This window comes from Callionymus lyra, chromosome 3 (assembly GCF_982586985.1).
Source record: "Callionymus lyra chromosome 3, fCalLyr1.hap1.1, whole genome shotgun sequence".
NCBI lineage: Eukaryota > Metazoa > Chordata > Actinopteri > Syngnathiformes > Callionymidae > Callionymus > Callionymus lyra.
The window spans coordinates 14,921,063-14,938,231 of NC_141820.1; the positions used below are offsets into that span (position 1 = coordinate 14,921,063).

General features: G+C 35.0%; 1 protein-coding gene across 2 annotated transcripts in view; it reads right to left on the reverse strand.

The window, feature by feature from the left end:
* Positions 1 to 17,169, reverse strand: part of syt1a (synaptotagmin Ia) — a 172,088-nt gene that overhangs the window by 42,215 nt on the left and 112,704 nt on the right. For both annotated transcript variants that reach the window (XM_087786560.1, XM_087786561.1), the window contains one exon: positions 10,095 to 10,298. In XM_087786560.1, the coding sequence (XP_087642686.1) occupies positions 10,095 to 10,269 (175 nt within the window). In that variant the 5' untranslated portion in view covers positions 10,270 to 10,298. The remainder of the gene's footprint in view (positions 1 to 10,094; positions 10,299 to 17,169) is intronic.

A 17,169-nucleotide genomic window follows, 5' to 3' on the forward strand; every position in this document is an offset into this window, starting at 1 on the left:
CTACACCAGTGTACGAGCAATACATCAATATCATTTGTTAGTATTTTTATTTAAATCATGTATTATTTTATCATAGTTTATGTTTCAATAAAGTAAGCGTAAAAATAAAATAATGCAATTTTTTAATCAAATTAAAATCCGAATATTCAGCAAGATCCAAGCGATGACTGAGGACGAGAGGATACAGTCGTTTCCAGCTACTTTTAAATTTATTTTGTTTTAATGTAAGAAGTTACTACTTAAGTCAAGAGCCATGTGGTCTGTAAATTGTGCAAAACCAGAGTCAAGTACTCGACAATACTACACATATATCCCTGTTACTACAGTATCAAAATATATTGTATCGTTGCCCCTGTATCAGATTCTTGTACTACAATTACTAGGTTAGGTTAGGTTAGGTAGAACTTTATTGATCCCTCAGGATGTCTCCTTTGGGAAATTGTTTTTTTTTTCCAAATTATCCACAGCAAATACAGCAATTTTTCATAAAAATAATCAAAATAAAATAAGAACAAGAACAAAGAGAAATAAAGAGAAAGAACAAGATGATACAATCTAATCCCATAGACAAAGAAAAATAACAAAGACAAAGGATACAAAGACTAAAATAGAACAGAACATCATGATACTTTTAATCCACTCCTGCCCCCGAACCCGAATTGTACAGTTTAATAGCCCGAGGAATGAATGAGTCCCTGAGTCTATTTGTTTTGCACCTGGGAAGGAGCATTCGTGCACTCATTCTGCTTCTCTGCTCACTGATGACAGTGCTGGAACAGAAATTAATTTAATTCTTTCCGGGGTGATTTAATCCACAATTTAAAACACATGTGAAGCCTTTACACGAAAACTCTGATCATATTTGTCTTTTATTTTGTAAATTAGTAACAAATGCAAATGTTGCTGTGGTTTTCTGTTTTTGAACAGTCAGACCATGAATTACAGCCTTGGGTCCGGTGAAGGTTTAAATATTATTTTAGTGAGTGACGGATTGGCTTTAATTAATCCCTGAACAGTCCAGTGCTCACGCCGGGGTTTTCTGTTGCTCCATGAAATTCTACTTTATCTCTTTTCGAGTTGATTCCCAGCTGGAGTAAAAAAAACATTGAGTTGTGTTTGAAAGTCTCACTGCTCGGAATCGAAGTGGTCGCTTGTGAAATAGCTTTTCTTTTTTTCTTTTCTCAATTATATCAGAGAAATAAATTATGAGACCAATATGTTTGAGTAAATGTTTGAACTTTCTGTGTGAAGTTTTTTTGTTCCATGATCCTGTGGGTTTACTCGTTTACTCGGAGCACTCTGGTTTCCTCCCACCGTCCGAAAAAATACATCTGTCCAGGATGAAGCCCGTCCTAAGGGCTAGAAATTAGATGACTATATATATATATATATATATATATATATATATATATATATACAGTATATATATACTTATATATATATACAGTAACTATCAAGCAAGAAGATCCATGACGTTTTTGGTATAACTTGATCAGTTAATACTGGTAAGTAGAGCAACAATAGATAACATTTTAACATCATAATTTATAGTTTGTAATTTCTGTAATTATTGTTTTAATTTTGAACAATCTTGACTCATGTAGTAGAACTCCGTCTATATTATTATTATTTTACTTCATAACGTTGTCTGGACATTCCACCCAGAGAGTTTTTCTGGATTAGATACTGTGTTTTTATATATAGTACTTGGATCCTTTTTTTTCTCCAGATACCAGGAAGATAAAAACAGAAATTGACATAAAAAAATATAGCATTTTTCTTGTTTTGTAACCGATCCACATGTGGTACGTGGTAATGGTGCTACAGAGATTTCACGACATTGGTCGTAACATTTTCAAGTATAAAATGGCACTTATTTTATTAAGTAATGAGAGAGAAAAAACAAAAGACGTTGAGAGTGAAAAAAAACGTACTCGTTGAGAGTGTGTGTTTTGCTATGTTCGGTCACTTTTACTCTTTAACTTTTTATACGTATTTTGGTTTCATACTGACTATTAAAAAAAAAGTTATTTACGTGCCTTGTGTCCCACTTTGAGTTGTGTTACATTTTGTAATTTAATGATCATTACAATTAAAGCAAAAATACTATATATATATATATATATATATATATATATATATGCATTTAAACAAGTTTAATTTGACATTATGTTCTGTGTGACACTGACATTGATCACAAGCACCGAGTCAGCAGATTTGTTTTGCTGCTAAAGCATTTTATGACTCGTTTGTTCCGATAAATGAGTAAAAAATGATCTACAGTTAAATGTCAGGTCGTCTTTTTTCGGCCCCCGAAGCAACGCTGATCTGAGTTTCTATCCAGAGCTCAGGTCTTATCAGATTTAACTTCTGAGAGATGAAGAGGTCAGAGGGACGACGAAGAGTCTGGAGTCGCGGTCTGGCATTTTCAGAACTCTACGATCGAACTTCCACTCAAGTTCAGAGATCAACACCTCAGAAACCAGAACACTGGGAGCTAAAGCTGAGCAGCAAGTGTGTGATCTCGCTGAGCTCTTGCTCAAATGTTAAAATTGTGTTAGCAAAACAACTAAAAAAGATATTTTATTACAATGTTTTTGTATAAATTGTTAATTAGGGGACAATTTCCATTATTTTTTGCTAGTGTTTAAGTTGTTTTTCCCAAAATATTTTGAGTGACTTTGACTTTAAGGAGTGAATGTTTTGCAAGTGATTTTTCCCAATACTACGCTGCCCCCTTCTGGTCCAGTGTGCAGACTTGAATTTGACTAACATAATAATTCAAATGATAAAAAGGAATACATTCATTAAGATGAAACAACAGTATATGATATAATAACCGATAGATAAGTGATAAGAGCTGCTTGGCAGAGGTCTGCAAACTCAAACATTTATTTTATCGTATTTAAGCAGCACAACATTTCTTCATTTCAAAAAACTAAAACTTGTTATGGCTCATGCAGTAGAACTCTCTGCAGAACTGCTGAATAGAAGTGAAACAGAGACGGCAGTTGCATTTCTTTCCAACATGGCTGAAGAACAGAGAGAACTTTTGTAAACTGTGTCTTTCCTGTAATGATTATGGAATCACTGGTAGAAGTTTAAAAAAATGAAGGTGGTCAACATGGATGATCTTCATTACGTAACTTTTTCGAAGTCTGAGTGTCATGTTACCATGTAGCAAAGGCGCAACAGAGCTTTTGTGACACTGCAGCTCGACTTTTCTGGCATGTGGTGTTTGCCAGAAACAACATTTTTAATCTTTCGAATTGCCGATTTTTATTACAGGAGATCTCTGGACAAGCTTCTGTCCATCATGGATGATGACAGTCACTGTCACTCCTCCAGATGCAACACAAATAGACTCAGGGACTCATTCATTCCTCGTGCTATTACACTGTATAACTCTGAGTTTAGGGGCAGGAGTGGAGTGAAAAGATGATTCTATTCTATGTTTTAATCCTTTTCTTGTGTTATTTCCTTTGATCTATGCACTTTATATTTGCACTTTGTTATCTCTTTGCACTTTGTGCTTCTTATTTGAACTTTGTTCTTTTATGAAATGTATGCTGTGTACTGGAAAGCTAATTTCTAATCTAATCTAATCTATAAAAAGTTTACAGGAATAACAGGAAAAAATTGTTATTGTACTTTAAAAAAAAAAGGAAAAAGAAATTGTAAATGGTGACAATCCTGGACATACACAGTGGCCAGTGTTGATAGTTTCATTTTTAACAACCACAAATTTAGATGATGCAGCATTATTATCATTATCATCGGCTAGTATTCCTTCTACTATCCTGCATATTTCAGCTCAAAATCCGGAAACGAGCGACTAATGAGCTCCGTAATAGGACAGCAGGAAGAATTTAAAATAGATGTATAGATGGATAAATGGAAAGAGCAGTCATATTGAGTCGTTAACTATTCAGAGCATTAAGAGCTATTCAAACAGAGATGGATGATTCATTTTATTTATTAAGAGGAGAGAAAATTAAACAACCGCAATTCCATTTTAATTCCTCGAAACTCGAGATGTCTTTGTGGGGTTTGGTAGTAATGTGGTAAATATTTAACATGACCTTTTTTTTTATTGACGGAATGCAATTTGCGTCATTATTATAATGTAGTTGAAAAAATCTAATGCTTCAACCAAGGAGGTACATTTTCTGTCCATTTCTTGAAATATTTCTGATTGGACGAGAGAGAAATATTGAACAGAAAGCGGTGTAGAAAGGAAGGTTTTGAAGGATTTTCCTTGAATGGTTTCTAACTGCTGATGCTCTTGGGTTTACGCATAAGCAATAAAACCAGAAAATAAACACAATAAGTTCCATAAAAATGTGTTGACAAAATGTGTTCCATTTCCAATCAAGACGTTTTTCAGCGAGTCGACACAATTCCCTAATCATGGAAGTCGTTTACTGACTGAATTGTCATTTAAAGTAACTGGAAATTGGATTCTTGGCGAAGGTATGCGCTGTCAAAGTGCTTTTCCAGTTGGTCTAAGGTGATTAAAAACATGGCATTATTGCGTTGGTCGAGAAGAAATATCACCAGGTCAACCTTATTATTCGTATTCAAAGTCGACACAGCTTTATTTCGCTGTTTGAAAGTCAATAAGAAAAACACTTTCTCAGGAAATGTCAACGTTATTAGTAGTAATGGCTGGTCGGGCCGGCAGTCACGGATCAAACGGTCTCGATGCCTCAGAGGTTAATTGTTATTGGAAGGTGAGGCTCTGGGTGTTTACAAAACTTAGAGGGAATTCAATAACATAGTTTGCTCGGAGGCAGCAGCTCAATGAGACATTGTACAGGTTTATTGGTTTTTTGTTGATTTTCTTGACTTCATATCTCAAGTAATTAAATTGGATGTCGACTATTTGAACCTTTGCAACTGTGCAGTATAAAAGTTGAATCCTAAAGCTAGTTTCTTTATTTCAAAAACTACAAGTAGTTCTTTATGTTAAAGTATATCAAAAGTTGTTTTTTCAAAGTATTTTCTTTATTTTGTAAATACTTTTTTACAGGCTCAATTAAGCTAATTAAACGCCTGATTAAAAACCAATTTAATAAAATGAATGATGATACTTTTTTAAACTTTTGTTTGTCAGAAAAGCATTTCTTCGATTTTGTAATCCTCATGTAAAGGTATTGCTTCTTTTTTATTTTATTTTTTTGAACAGACAAAAATTGCACTTTTTCCCTAATATTATTAGTATTATTTTATTGTATTTTAATATTGTTTTTGTCCTCACCCTTTCTTTGAGTTTGTAATTGCTTTTTGAAAACAATGTTTTTGTGTATTCAAAATATACTGTAAAACAAATTTTCAGTTAAGTGATGGAAATAACAAAATAAATGTACAAACTCCAGGATTTTCTGTCATTTCAACCAAGAAAATGGACAATTTTCCCATTTCCAGAAAGTCCCACATAAAACTACACCCATTCATTTCATTACGCACATGAAACAGAACCAAGTTGAGAAAACAAATTATCTTACAAACCCTTCATTAATAATGTATTAACAATAGAAATATAAGTAATACACTTATATATATAATGTATATATATATATATATATATATAAATAATCCATGCGTTTGTTTCTTCTCGTCTGGACTATTGTAACAGTTTATTTTCATGTCTTAACAAGAAGGAGCTGTCTCGCCTGCAGTTGATTCAGAACTCTGCAGGGAGAATTCTGACCCGCTCTAGTAGAAGAACTCACATTTCTCCGATCCTTAAAACTCTTCACTGGCTTCCAGTTTCTTTCAGGATCAACTTTAAAATTCTGGTTCTTACTTTCAGAGCTATTCATGGTCAGACTCCTCCTTACATCACTGATCTGATCCAGCCTTACACCCCAACTCGGGCTCTGAGGTCTGTGGATCAGAATCTACTTATGGTTCCTGAACACGGTTCAGGACCAGAGGAGAGAAATCTTTTCAGGCTGTTGCTCCTAAGCTTTGGAACAATCTTCCTCTCTCTTTGCACTTGATGGATCTACTGACTCCTTTAAGAAACATCTTAAGACGTTTCTATTTGTTCAGGCTTTTCCTTGATTTTCTGGAACTCCTGTGTTGTTCTCAGTATTATCTTGATCTTTAAGGTATATACTTTTTTGAGTATTGTTTTGATTGTTTAAGCGCTTTGTGACCCTGGTCTGGAAAAGCGCTATATAAATAAATATTACTTACTTACTTACTTACTTATGTCCTGCATGTACATTAGCTAGTCACACTTTCATCTTGATCGTCAGCCATTTGTGTAAAACGGTTGAAATACAAAGTCAATATCTAGTATTTTATCCCCCAGAACTGACGGAGTAAATATTCCTAACCTTGGAGAAATCCGTGCAAATCCTGATGGAATCAAAAAGGGCTTCGCTGCGGTGCGACCCCACCTCAAAACCTGCCCGAAGTGATTTACGGGCTGAATAGAAAAATATGTCAGCAGAAGCCCAGGGAAAGCAGAAGCTAAGCAAGAAGCTTCCCCTGCGATGCATTCATTGTTAAATTTCTCCAGACGGTATCGACATCCCGAGCGGTAAACAAGTCTTTGGGCATTCATCATCAGCGCTGGCAGCGCCGGTTGCAAACTCACTGCTTTTGATTGAGTGGAAGAGGTGAGAAAACTCATTTGAAAGTGCGTTTATGTGGCAGACTTTCTTTCGTTTACTTTTCCGTCCCGCGGTAAAAAAAACACATTTAAACGTTATATCGCAGTAAGCTGGGGGTGATAATGAGTCATTTTTTTGGTCAAAGATGTCGGCGAAAAAGTTTATGATGGTCTGTATTTGGGAGAGATAGAAAAACAACTGCAAGGACACCGAAATTTCGCATCAGTCTTATAGTCATATTATGGGAAAACAAAAATCATCCTATAGTCTACGATAGATTTGATCGATTTACGTGGATCCATCTGTGGGCCTAGAACAACAGACCAGATCTTCACAAATAAATGCAAAGGCTCTTATTTTGACTTGGCAACTGGATCTTAGTTTGGATGGTAAAAAAAAAAAAACTTCTTCTGTTCTGACTATTTTGTGTGTTTGATATTTTTTAGATTAGATTAGATCGACTTCATTAATCCCTCTGGAGATCTCCTTCAGGATATTAGTTTCCACAGACGACAGAAGATACAGAAGTTTCATTAAAGCAAGAACAAAGTGCAAATAAAAACAACAAAGTGCAAGGCGATAACAAAGTGCAAATATAAAGAGCATAAATCAAAGTAGAAAAACACAAAGATCTTAAAAGGACACAAGGATTAAGATAACACTTTTCATTTCCCATAGAGTTGTCGCCTCCATCGTCAATTAACTTGGTTATCGTTCACAGTCACATCTAGCGTTTCATGTCCTCGTTCAACGCATCCAGTAACTTTTTTTTCTTTCCCTCTCTTCACGTTTTACTTGTCACGTCTATTTCTAGCATTCTTCACCCAACGTGGTGACTGTTCACCAAGTGTTCACTAGACTCTTTACCCTAAAATAAACTGAACTGATATCTTCTACTACTACTATCTCTTCCTTCCAAGTGACTCCCGATAAAAAAAAAACCTCTGACTCTCCTATCTTTTCGTCGTTGTGTCAGAGCTACCGTCTCTACACCATCCTGGACTTTATGGAGCTCCTTATGCCACATAAATGTATTTACAATTCTAATCCGAAAATGTATTGTTCTGATACCCGACACAACTTAATGAGTCCAAAAAACGGGCTACTTTCTTTTCTCAAGTCAATACGTACAATGCTTGAGGATTGTCTATGGCTATTTAGCTTGTTAGCTAATGCTGTCTTCTACATAAAACTGCAAGATACAGTATTATATTAATTATTATTATTATTATTATATATTGCATTCCATTAACTACAGATATAGAAGTTTTTTATTCAGACTTCAGGATGCTAGTCTGTCGCAAGAAACACAAAGACACACTCATACCTTCGGACAATTTCCCCAAGTTCCGATTCAACCTCTGTATGTTTTTGCACTGTGGGAGGAAACCGGAGTGTCCGGAGTAAACCCACGCAACACTGGGGAGAACATACAAACTCATGGACAGGAGTGGGGAGGCAGCGTGATCAGAGGAGCTGTACTAGTTTGTGACCCTGGTCTGGAAAAGAGCTATATAAATAAAAATGATTTACTTACTTACTTACTACATCTGACAGGGTGAGTAGTCATTAAGAATTTTTTCATTTCTTTTTTTTTCCCAAGAGAGTATAAACTGGGTGAGAATGTGGAAAATGGACAGTTTGGGAAATGTTGAGGCGAATCAGTCACTATCTTGTTGATTTTGATTTTTAAAACATAACCCCCCCATAAACCAATAATGCTTTTCGAAACCTTGCATTGAACACAAGACAATATACCATATGACCTCAACAACTTCTTCTACAAACCACCACTATTTAAAAACATTCCGGATTCTCCACTGCACAGATGGTAGCAACACAACTACAAAAACCTCTACCTACAAAATCAATCCTGTGAACCTCAGCGCTGTGGGTTCCTGGTCCTGGAAAATATCTCTATATCATATGTAGCATTAGCTCCACAGGGATGAGGGAAAATGTGCCACAAATGTCATACCAGTTAGTGGTCTATATTTAGAAGTCTAAGAGCGACTCTGAAAGCAGCATGATGGGAATGATTCATCATGGATGACACGCTTGTTTGTACCTAATCTTCCTCATGGGGGGGTCTGTGGGGGGGTATGAGTGCAAGTAGAAAAAAGGCTTAAATATGATATAAAAGAAGGTTTTAACTTGGCAATCATATGTTAAACTACAGGATTAATGCATTACTGGGATATTAAAGGTGGTATTTGTTTGTTTTTTTCGTGTGCGCGAGCAACGATCTGCTACAGTCGAGTCATTGAGTCGAACAATGTCGCTGATTTGCTTTTCCATTCAGTTTGATGATGATGGAGTCGTTTGCTCTCGGCCCCCCTGCTGGCACACTTGAGGAACACAATGACATTTAATAGGCTTTTCTTTCCCTTTTTTTTTTAAATTCGTGCTAGTCACTTCCTGGTTACTAGTTACTACCTGGTGCACATGTTTATGGTCAAAGAAGTAAATTCATTTTCCATCACAGTCGATTGTGTTTCTATAATACGAAAGTATATGAGTGACATCAGGTAATTGAACGGTTGAATATAACATTTCAAATGTTTGTTTTGTTTTAAATAATTGACTTCAATATTTCCCATAGTGAGAGGTTGAATAATTGAATTTAAAAATGTATTTTTTTCTAAATAAAATGCATTTTAAATCGTATTTTTTTCTATTCTGTTTAATTTAATTTGTAGCCTTTAAATCACTTTTAAATATTAAACGTTGGTTTGAGAAAGTATTTCATTTAAAAGGCTACAAATTAACTGACGTGCTGAATTTATTTTATTTTATTTTTCAGTACTTTTTCAATAATTGAATAAAAATATCAAACTATGAGTAAAAAAGCATTTTTCACAGTCATTTATTTTGAATTTTTTTCTCTCTTTTTAAAATTAAACAATATTGCCATATTATATAACCATTTCAATATAAAATTATTGATTTCAATTAATTCGTAAAAAAACAGATCCACTCGTTCCATTCATAAAAATAAAAAAAAGATGTTCAAAAAAGGTTTGTATTTAATTCAACCATTAAATTTTCTATCCCGATTGCACTTTATGGTCATCAAACAATAAAGCGACTGAAAGAAAAACTTGGTTTATCTGACAATTCTTCTGCCAAATCAAAATTAGGACACAAGTGTCTTTACTCAAGAGACATGATTTCAATTCCTGTTTTGCTGTGAAACATAATAAAGTCTTGAATGATGAAAGTTTTTGGATACTATGCTGTGTTTATAATTTCATGTCAAATCAGCTCATTTTTTTTCAGTGAAATATATATCAATCCCCTCTTGTAACACTTTATTTTGTGAGGACACTTCCTGTTTTGTCCATTGTTTCTTGCTTTATACTTCTGAGGACGCACGGCTGGCGGCAATCTTAAAAAAATCATCACAAACGCCGGACTTTCCATAGACCGGCGTCATCTCGTTTGGATGGTAAAAGTTCGGCCACTCACGTGGTATTTTGTTGAGCTCGTTCATGAACTTGTCCTTCAACTTGGAGAAGGCCTCGTCCTTCTGTCCCGCGCCCGGACCCTCGTTGTTGGTGGTGTTGAAGCCAGATGTGGAGGACGAGGAGGAGGTGGGCGCGGGCGCCGCCGCCGCCAACGCCTCCCTTCGACTCTCATTCATGGCGCCGGTGCTGAGCAGCTAGGCAAACGCTGGAAATCAAAGACAAACAAAATAAACTGTTATTTCTTTTTTTTTTGTTCACCCTTATTTTTCCGCTTATTCCGCGACGACAGATGCACGTCGGCCACACAATCTCCTTCAGTCAGACGAGTGAGTCGACGCAAACCGTGTGACCAGCTGCTGGCTTAGCCTGAGTAAACATCAGCTGGGATCCAGAATAAATTGGCCGGCACACTGGTACCTGAACAAAGCTACTCAGTCATTGCTTAAACTCCTGATTAACATCGCAGAGCAAAGACAGCATGATTATTTATGACGCTCCTGCAACACAGACTGTAGGCGTCCACGCGGCCAGACGCTCAATTGACACCAGCTTTTTGTTCACGAGTCGACACCAAAAAAAAAAAGGAGCTTTATATTGAGCGGAGATCAGAAGGTCCGTTGGTTTATCGCGGCTCTCCGTGAATAACAGGTGTGTTTATTTAAGGAAAAGTGAACTTCATCGTCGCAGGTGTTACTGCAGCAGCTCTGCAATGATTCAGTAGAAAGATACTGTCGACTGAAGATGAACTAAGTTTTCGGAAGTCGAATAGTAACCGTTTGAAGGGATACATGTGAGAGTAGATCAGGTGAAAAACATGTTTTCAACACCAGCACTAGAGGTGAGATGTCTGCTTTTTTCATTATATATATATATAGGCTTTAAGAAAATAGTTTGATTTCAGTTGAAAATTGTTTGATTAAAGAAGAAAATAGTTTGATTATAGTTGAAAATTATTTGGTTAAATAAGAAAATTGTTTGATTATAGTTAAAAAATGGTTTGATTATAGTCATTCTGTGACTAATGTCATAAAGCCATTAGTAAGTAAAACTAAACTTGTCGTAGACATAATAATAATAATAATAATAATAATTTTTATGTTATTTTATGTTTTTTTTCACATATTCATAATACTCTTTAAATTAACTTTTTTTTTTTTTTTTAAGTAAAAAATATAATAATTGTCAAATTGTTGTTTGTACTTTTTTTTAATGTTTGTTTGATTTTAATTTGAAAATAATTTATTTTTTATTATTATTTTGTTACAGATTTGTCAAAAGGTAAGACGGAAAACAACAAAATAACCAACACTCACAACGAAAAAAAAATCAGATAATATTTCTTCCCTAAAATTGTTTGAAATTCCTTTATATGGTAATAAATCTGGTAATAAAAAAAAACATCTGTTAAATAAAATAGTATTTGCGTTAATAACTGTGTATATAAAATATAAACATTATCAATATTCTATATTATATTTACACCAGGAGCTCGTATGCACTATTTAAATGTAAGCATGTGATCCATGTCAGCAATGAATGAATTTAAATGAACGAATATAAAGGGCGTGGAAAGGGACGAACCAGTCTGCGATTAATTCTACGTTGATCGGGATGTACGAATGAAAAGTGTCTAAATTCGTGTCGCGCTCAGATTTAAACCTCCAAAATATTTCTGTGCTGCACCATCTTCTGGACCATATTTAGTAGAAGATCTACGAACTTCTCAGTACATGAGGCCCCTGGTTCTTGTATCATTTAAGTCAAAGTCAAAGGCCAAAATAGAGTTTTTGTGTGACTATTTTCAAAGAGGGGACATGGTCATATTTGTGTATCTCTCCAAGGATAAAACACGTTTCTTTATAGTATATTTCATGATCTATAGGAGAAGAACATCCTAATAAAAGCCGCACCGACGACAACCTTCACTCTTCAGCGGCGTGTTTGTGTGAGTGCCTGGATATCAGCGTGAAACTGTTATTCAAAGTTTTAAAGGTAACGATTTAAACGAGTCCGTGGACCTCGAAGCAATTCATGGTAATGTCATCGACTTAAAAACACTGAAGAGCTGACTTTCAATCTGTGTTTCTTTGAGTATAAATTTACTTCTGTGGAGGCAGAGAAGCAATTTGTATCCTCGCGGATCATCAAGTGTTTTTCATATCAATGCTCAGACGAGTGGAGCTCAGGACTGTTGCTGCAGGTCGACAAGTAAGTAAGTAACTTGTATTTATAAAGTACTTTTGCAGAACAAGCACAGATTCTAACGTCTCATTCACGACTGCCGTGAAGGAGAAACACACCTGAGCAGGTTACGTACTAAATAACTTTAAGGCTACTCTCAAGGAAATGAATAATAACATGATATAAATAATTCCTACATTATAAACATTAATCATATTAAAAGAAAACTATAAACTATAGTCTGAAATCAATATTATGAGGAAAATTGTTTGATTACTGTTTACATTTTTTGACGAGATTTGAAATTTGTTTGATTAAAGTAAAAATTGTTGAGTTAAAGTTGAACATTTGTTAGATTAAAGTTGGAAAATTGTTTATATAAAGTTGAAAAGTTTGTTTATAGTTGAAAATTGTTTCATTATAGATAAAAATTGTTTGATTATCGTTGAAAATTGTTTGATTATAGTTGAATATTGTTTGATTAAAATAAAAATTGTTTAGTTAAAGACGAAAATTTGTTAGATTAAAGTTGACATTTTTTTTAATTAAAGACAAAAATGTGTTTGATTAAAGTCGAAAAATTGTCTAATTAAAGTTTATAAAAGGTTAAGTTAAAGACGGAAATTTGTTAAAGTTGGAAAATTGTTTAATTCAAGTTGAAAAATGGTTTAATTATAGATGAAAATTGTTTGAGTAAAAGTTAAAATAGTTAGATTATAGTTTAAAGTTGAAAATTGTTTTATTATAGTTGAAAATTGTTTTATTATAGTTGAAAATTGTTCTGATTATAGTTGAAAGTTGTCTTTTATAGTAAGAAAATCTACGATTGTAGCTCAATTATTTCTAGAAAACTAAAAGTTTATGACTAGATTTGTTAAAAACAAACATTTAATGAACGATGACAAGATGAAAATGAATCAAATGAACATTAACGATCACAACAATAATCCTGGTTGTGCCACAAACACACACAAGCCAACGCTGTCGTACAATTTCCAGATTAAGAGCGTATCGACGTCTGCACACAACGGGCTGTCAAATCGACTCACTCTCGCAACATGAACATTTTTCCTTCAGTATCGACAAAAGTCTCAATTGAGACTCACACTGACTGACAAGCAGCTCCTTAATTAAAACCTCCATTCAACACTTAAACGTTATCGGCAGCAGGGAAGTCAATACAGTTCTGTGGAGATTTTGAAAAGGCGTCAGTATCGACTCCGGTCAGATTTCCAATTGTTACGAGTGTGACATTTAAGTCCTGGCAACAATTCACTGTTGTCTTCATCTGTCGCACACTTACAGCAAAACAAACTCAAGATTATATATGAAGCCATTACATTTATGAGCAGCAATACTTTTGTTATGACCATGATTTTGATCTAATCACCTCTGCCAAGGTTTAACTATATACACTTACATAGTATATGTATACTCTGTTCTCTCATCTAAACATTATTAGACCGTTATCAAACGATTTTCAATTGAATTGTTTGATTACAGTTGAAAATTGTTTGATTATAGTTGAAAATTGTTTGATCAAAGTTGAAAATTGTTTGTTTAAAGTTGAAAACTTGTTTGATTATATATAAAAATTGTTTGTTTAAAGTTGAAAATTGTTTGATTAAATATGAAAATTGTTTGATTATAGTTGAAAATTGTTTAAAGTTGAAAATTGTTTGATTATAGTTGAAAATTGTTTAAAGTTGAAAATTGTTTGATTATAGTTGAAAATTGTTTTATTATGTTGAAAATTGTTTGATTATAGTTTAAAATTGTTTTATTATGTTGAAAATTGTTTGATTATAGTTGAAAATTGTTTAAAGTTGAAAATTGTTGGATTATAGTTAAAAATAGTTTGTTTATAGTCAAAAATTCTTTGTTTAAAGTTTTAAAATGTTTTATTATAGTTGAAAAGTGTTTGTTTAAAGTTTAAAATTGTTTGTTTAATTTGAAAATTGTTTGTTTAAAGTTGAAAATTGTTTGTTTATAGTTTAAAATTGTTTTATTATAGTTGAAAATTGTTTGTTTAAAGTTGAAAATTGTTTGATTATAGTTGAAAATTGTTTGTTTATAGTTTAAAATTGTTTTATTATAGTTGAAAATTGTTTGATTAAGTTGAAAATTGTTTGATTATAATTGAAAATTGTTTGTTTAAAGTTGAAAATTGTTTGTTTAAAGTTGAAAATTGTTTGATTATAGTTTAAAATAGTTTTATTATATTTGAAAATGGTTTGATTATAGTGGAAAATTGTTTGATTATAGTTTAAAATTGTTTTATTATGTTGAAAATAGTTTGATTACAGTTGAAAATTGTTTAAAGTTGAAAATTGTTGGATTATAATTAAAAATTGTTTGTTTATTGTCAAAAATTCTTTGTTTAAAGTTTTAAAATGTTTTATTATAGTTGAAAATAGATGGATTATAGTTGAAAACACTTTCCAAAGACTTTATTTTAACCTAACAAAAATCTAAATCCAGTCAGATTTATTATATTGTGTATAAAACACTATTTGAATTAATATTATTCTCCAAACCTCCGAGTTAAAATGCCTTCACAGTCTCTATCTCTGAATGATAAGCCCGACTGTACAAAAGACTCTCAATAAGGAGCATTGAAACGTTAAGAGTCTAATGAACCTCCTGGTGAACGGATCATGGGTGCAGATCTTTCTCTAGACCTGGACCGAACACACGCCCACACTCTCTGCTGCGCCGCCCTCTGGGTTCTCTTTTGAAAAGCTGCGAGGTCAGTGCGGGGGCCGAGGCGAGGCGAGGCCGCCGACGACAGAGATACTTCAACACAGGACGTTCACCGGTGCGTTCGAGAACTCGTGGGAGGCTCCGGCTCGGGGGGGAAAAACAAGGGACGTTCACTCGGATGTTTATTTCTACTGTGACGACGAAAACACACAGAGAACCTTGTGAAATACAAGCCGGAGAACTTATGGAGATGAGACTCATGGGAGACGAATAGAAACTAAACATCTCTATCTATAGAGGTCACTTGAGTCTTCTTGGTTCCCTCACAGATGCTACAGGAGTCCTGCTTGTTTTGGCTCAACAGAACTGTGTCTGGACTGAGCCGGGTTTTAAGTTTTTGGCCAGAAAAGACCTAAAACGGTCGCACACCTTATTATTAGAAGTTCAACAGCGAATAGGCTCATTTTCTTTGTCTCATTTTAAGAAGCGTTTCAACTTAAATTAAAGCTCCGTCAAGTATTATACAAGTTGCAAGTCCTCAGACATTTTTGTCTTTATTTTACCACAAAGCAGCTTTTGAGTCGTTTTTCAGAATCTGTCACGGTCGGACAAAAATGACGCTAGTATGTGCACGTACGTTAAAGGGACAATAAAATATTTCAAACAAGATTAATTGGAATTATTCGCAGTATTTGTATCTCATTTATTTATTTTTCTTATTTGAACCTCTCGAGTAAATCATCCTTGTGTTATCTTCAGGGGTCAAGGTGACCCCGAAAACAAATGTGTGGTATCCCTTGCGTTTTCCCAGGGTCAAGGAGAACGACCTCCCTGGCTTCTCCAGATGTATAAATAAATAAAAAAAACAATACAAAAATAACAGTTTAGGAAACACTAAGAAAGCGCATACCTTGCTATTGATGTATTTGAATTATTGGATGGATGGATGGATGGATGGATGGATGGATGGATGGATGGATGGATGGATGGATGGATGGATGGATGGATGGATGGATGGATGGATAGACAGATGGACGGATGAACGGATGGACGGATGGACGGATGGACGGATGGACGGATGGACGGATGGATGGATGGATGGATGGATGGATGGATGGATGGATGGATGGATGGACGGATGGACGGATGGACGGATGAACGGATGGATGGATGGATGGATGGATGGATGGATGGATGGATGGATGGATGGATGGATGGATGGATGGATGGATGGATGGATGGATGAATGGATGAATGGATGGATGGATGATAGAAAAACTATTGAGAAAAATAATAGAAGATAAGAACACAAATGGAAGGAAAGATCGTCTTTTAAAAGTGATCGTTCATCCAAAATTCACCCTCATGTTGACTAAAGTAATCCCTTTCTTTTTGGACCTTTAAGCAAAAATGTACGTCCATATAAAGATGGTGAAGAAGGACTACGATGTCAGCCTTCGCCGTCTGACCAACAACTTCTTTTTCATCTCGGGAAATGATCCCCGATTCCGACCATCACTGCGACGGCGGATCGGATCCGTCTTCGGAGGCGCATCAGTCAGGTGTAGAAACCACAACCCAATTACAGAAGTGCCAGATGGCCCAGCGTGTCCCCAACCCTCGGTGTGAGCCCCATCCATCCCATCGACAACACTATCATCCTGTAACTGGGTCAAGTTCCCTCCCTCTACGTTTTTTCGCCTCAAATCATTTCCTTGATCTGCTTTCGCTCCGGTTCCGCTCCGACGATTCCTCAGGAATCGTCAAGGTTACCGATAAAGAAATGAGGCTCATCTTCTGAGTCTGAGGTCATCGGTTTTCGGACGCTCGGTCTCTGGTTATTCTCGGAGCTCCCTCAAGATTTGGCAAATGTCACATCCCATGCTGGTCGGGGGGGGGAGTGACAGCTTGTGTCGGCCTCGCCCACAGCTGACCATTTTGTGTTTGCACCCAATACTTAACTTAACTTAAGGCGGCTGATCACCTACTTCATTCTAGTGATGGGTTTAGTTCCTAAAACGGCACTTAACGGTTTAAGTCTAAAACTTAAAGACACCTACTGTACCCACACATCTTCAGATGAAGTTCAAGACTATTTAAGACTTTTAAAAATACAACTTCAAGACCAAAAAACACATCAATTACACAGGTTTAAGGACAGTTTTACCCAAATGTTTAGTCAAGGCCAATGA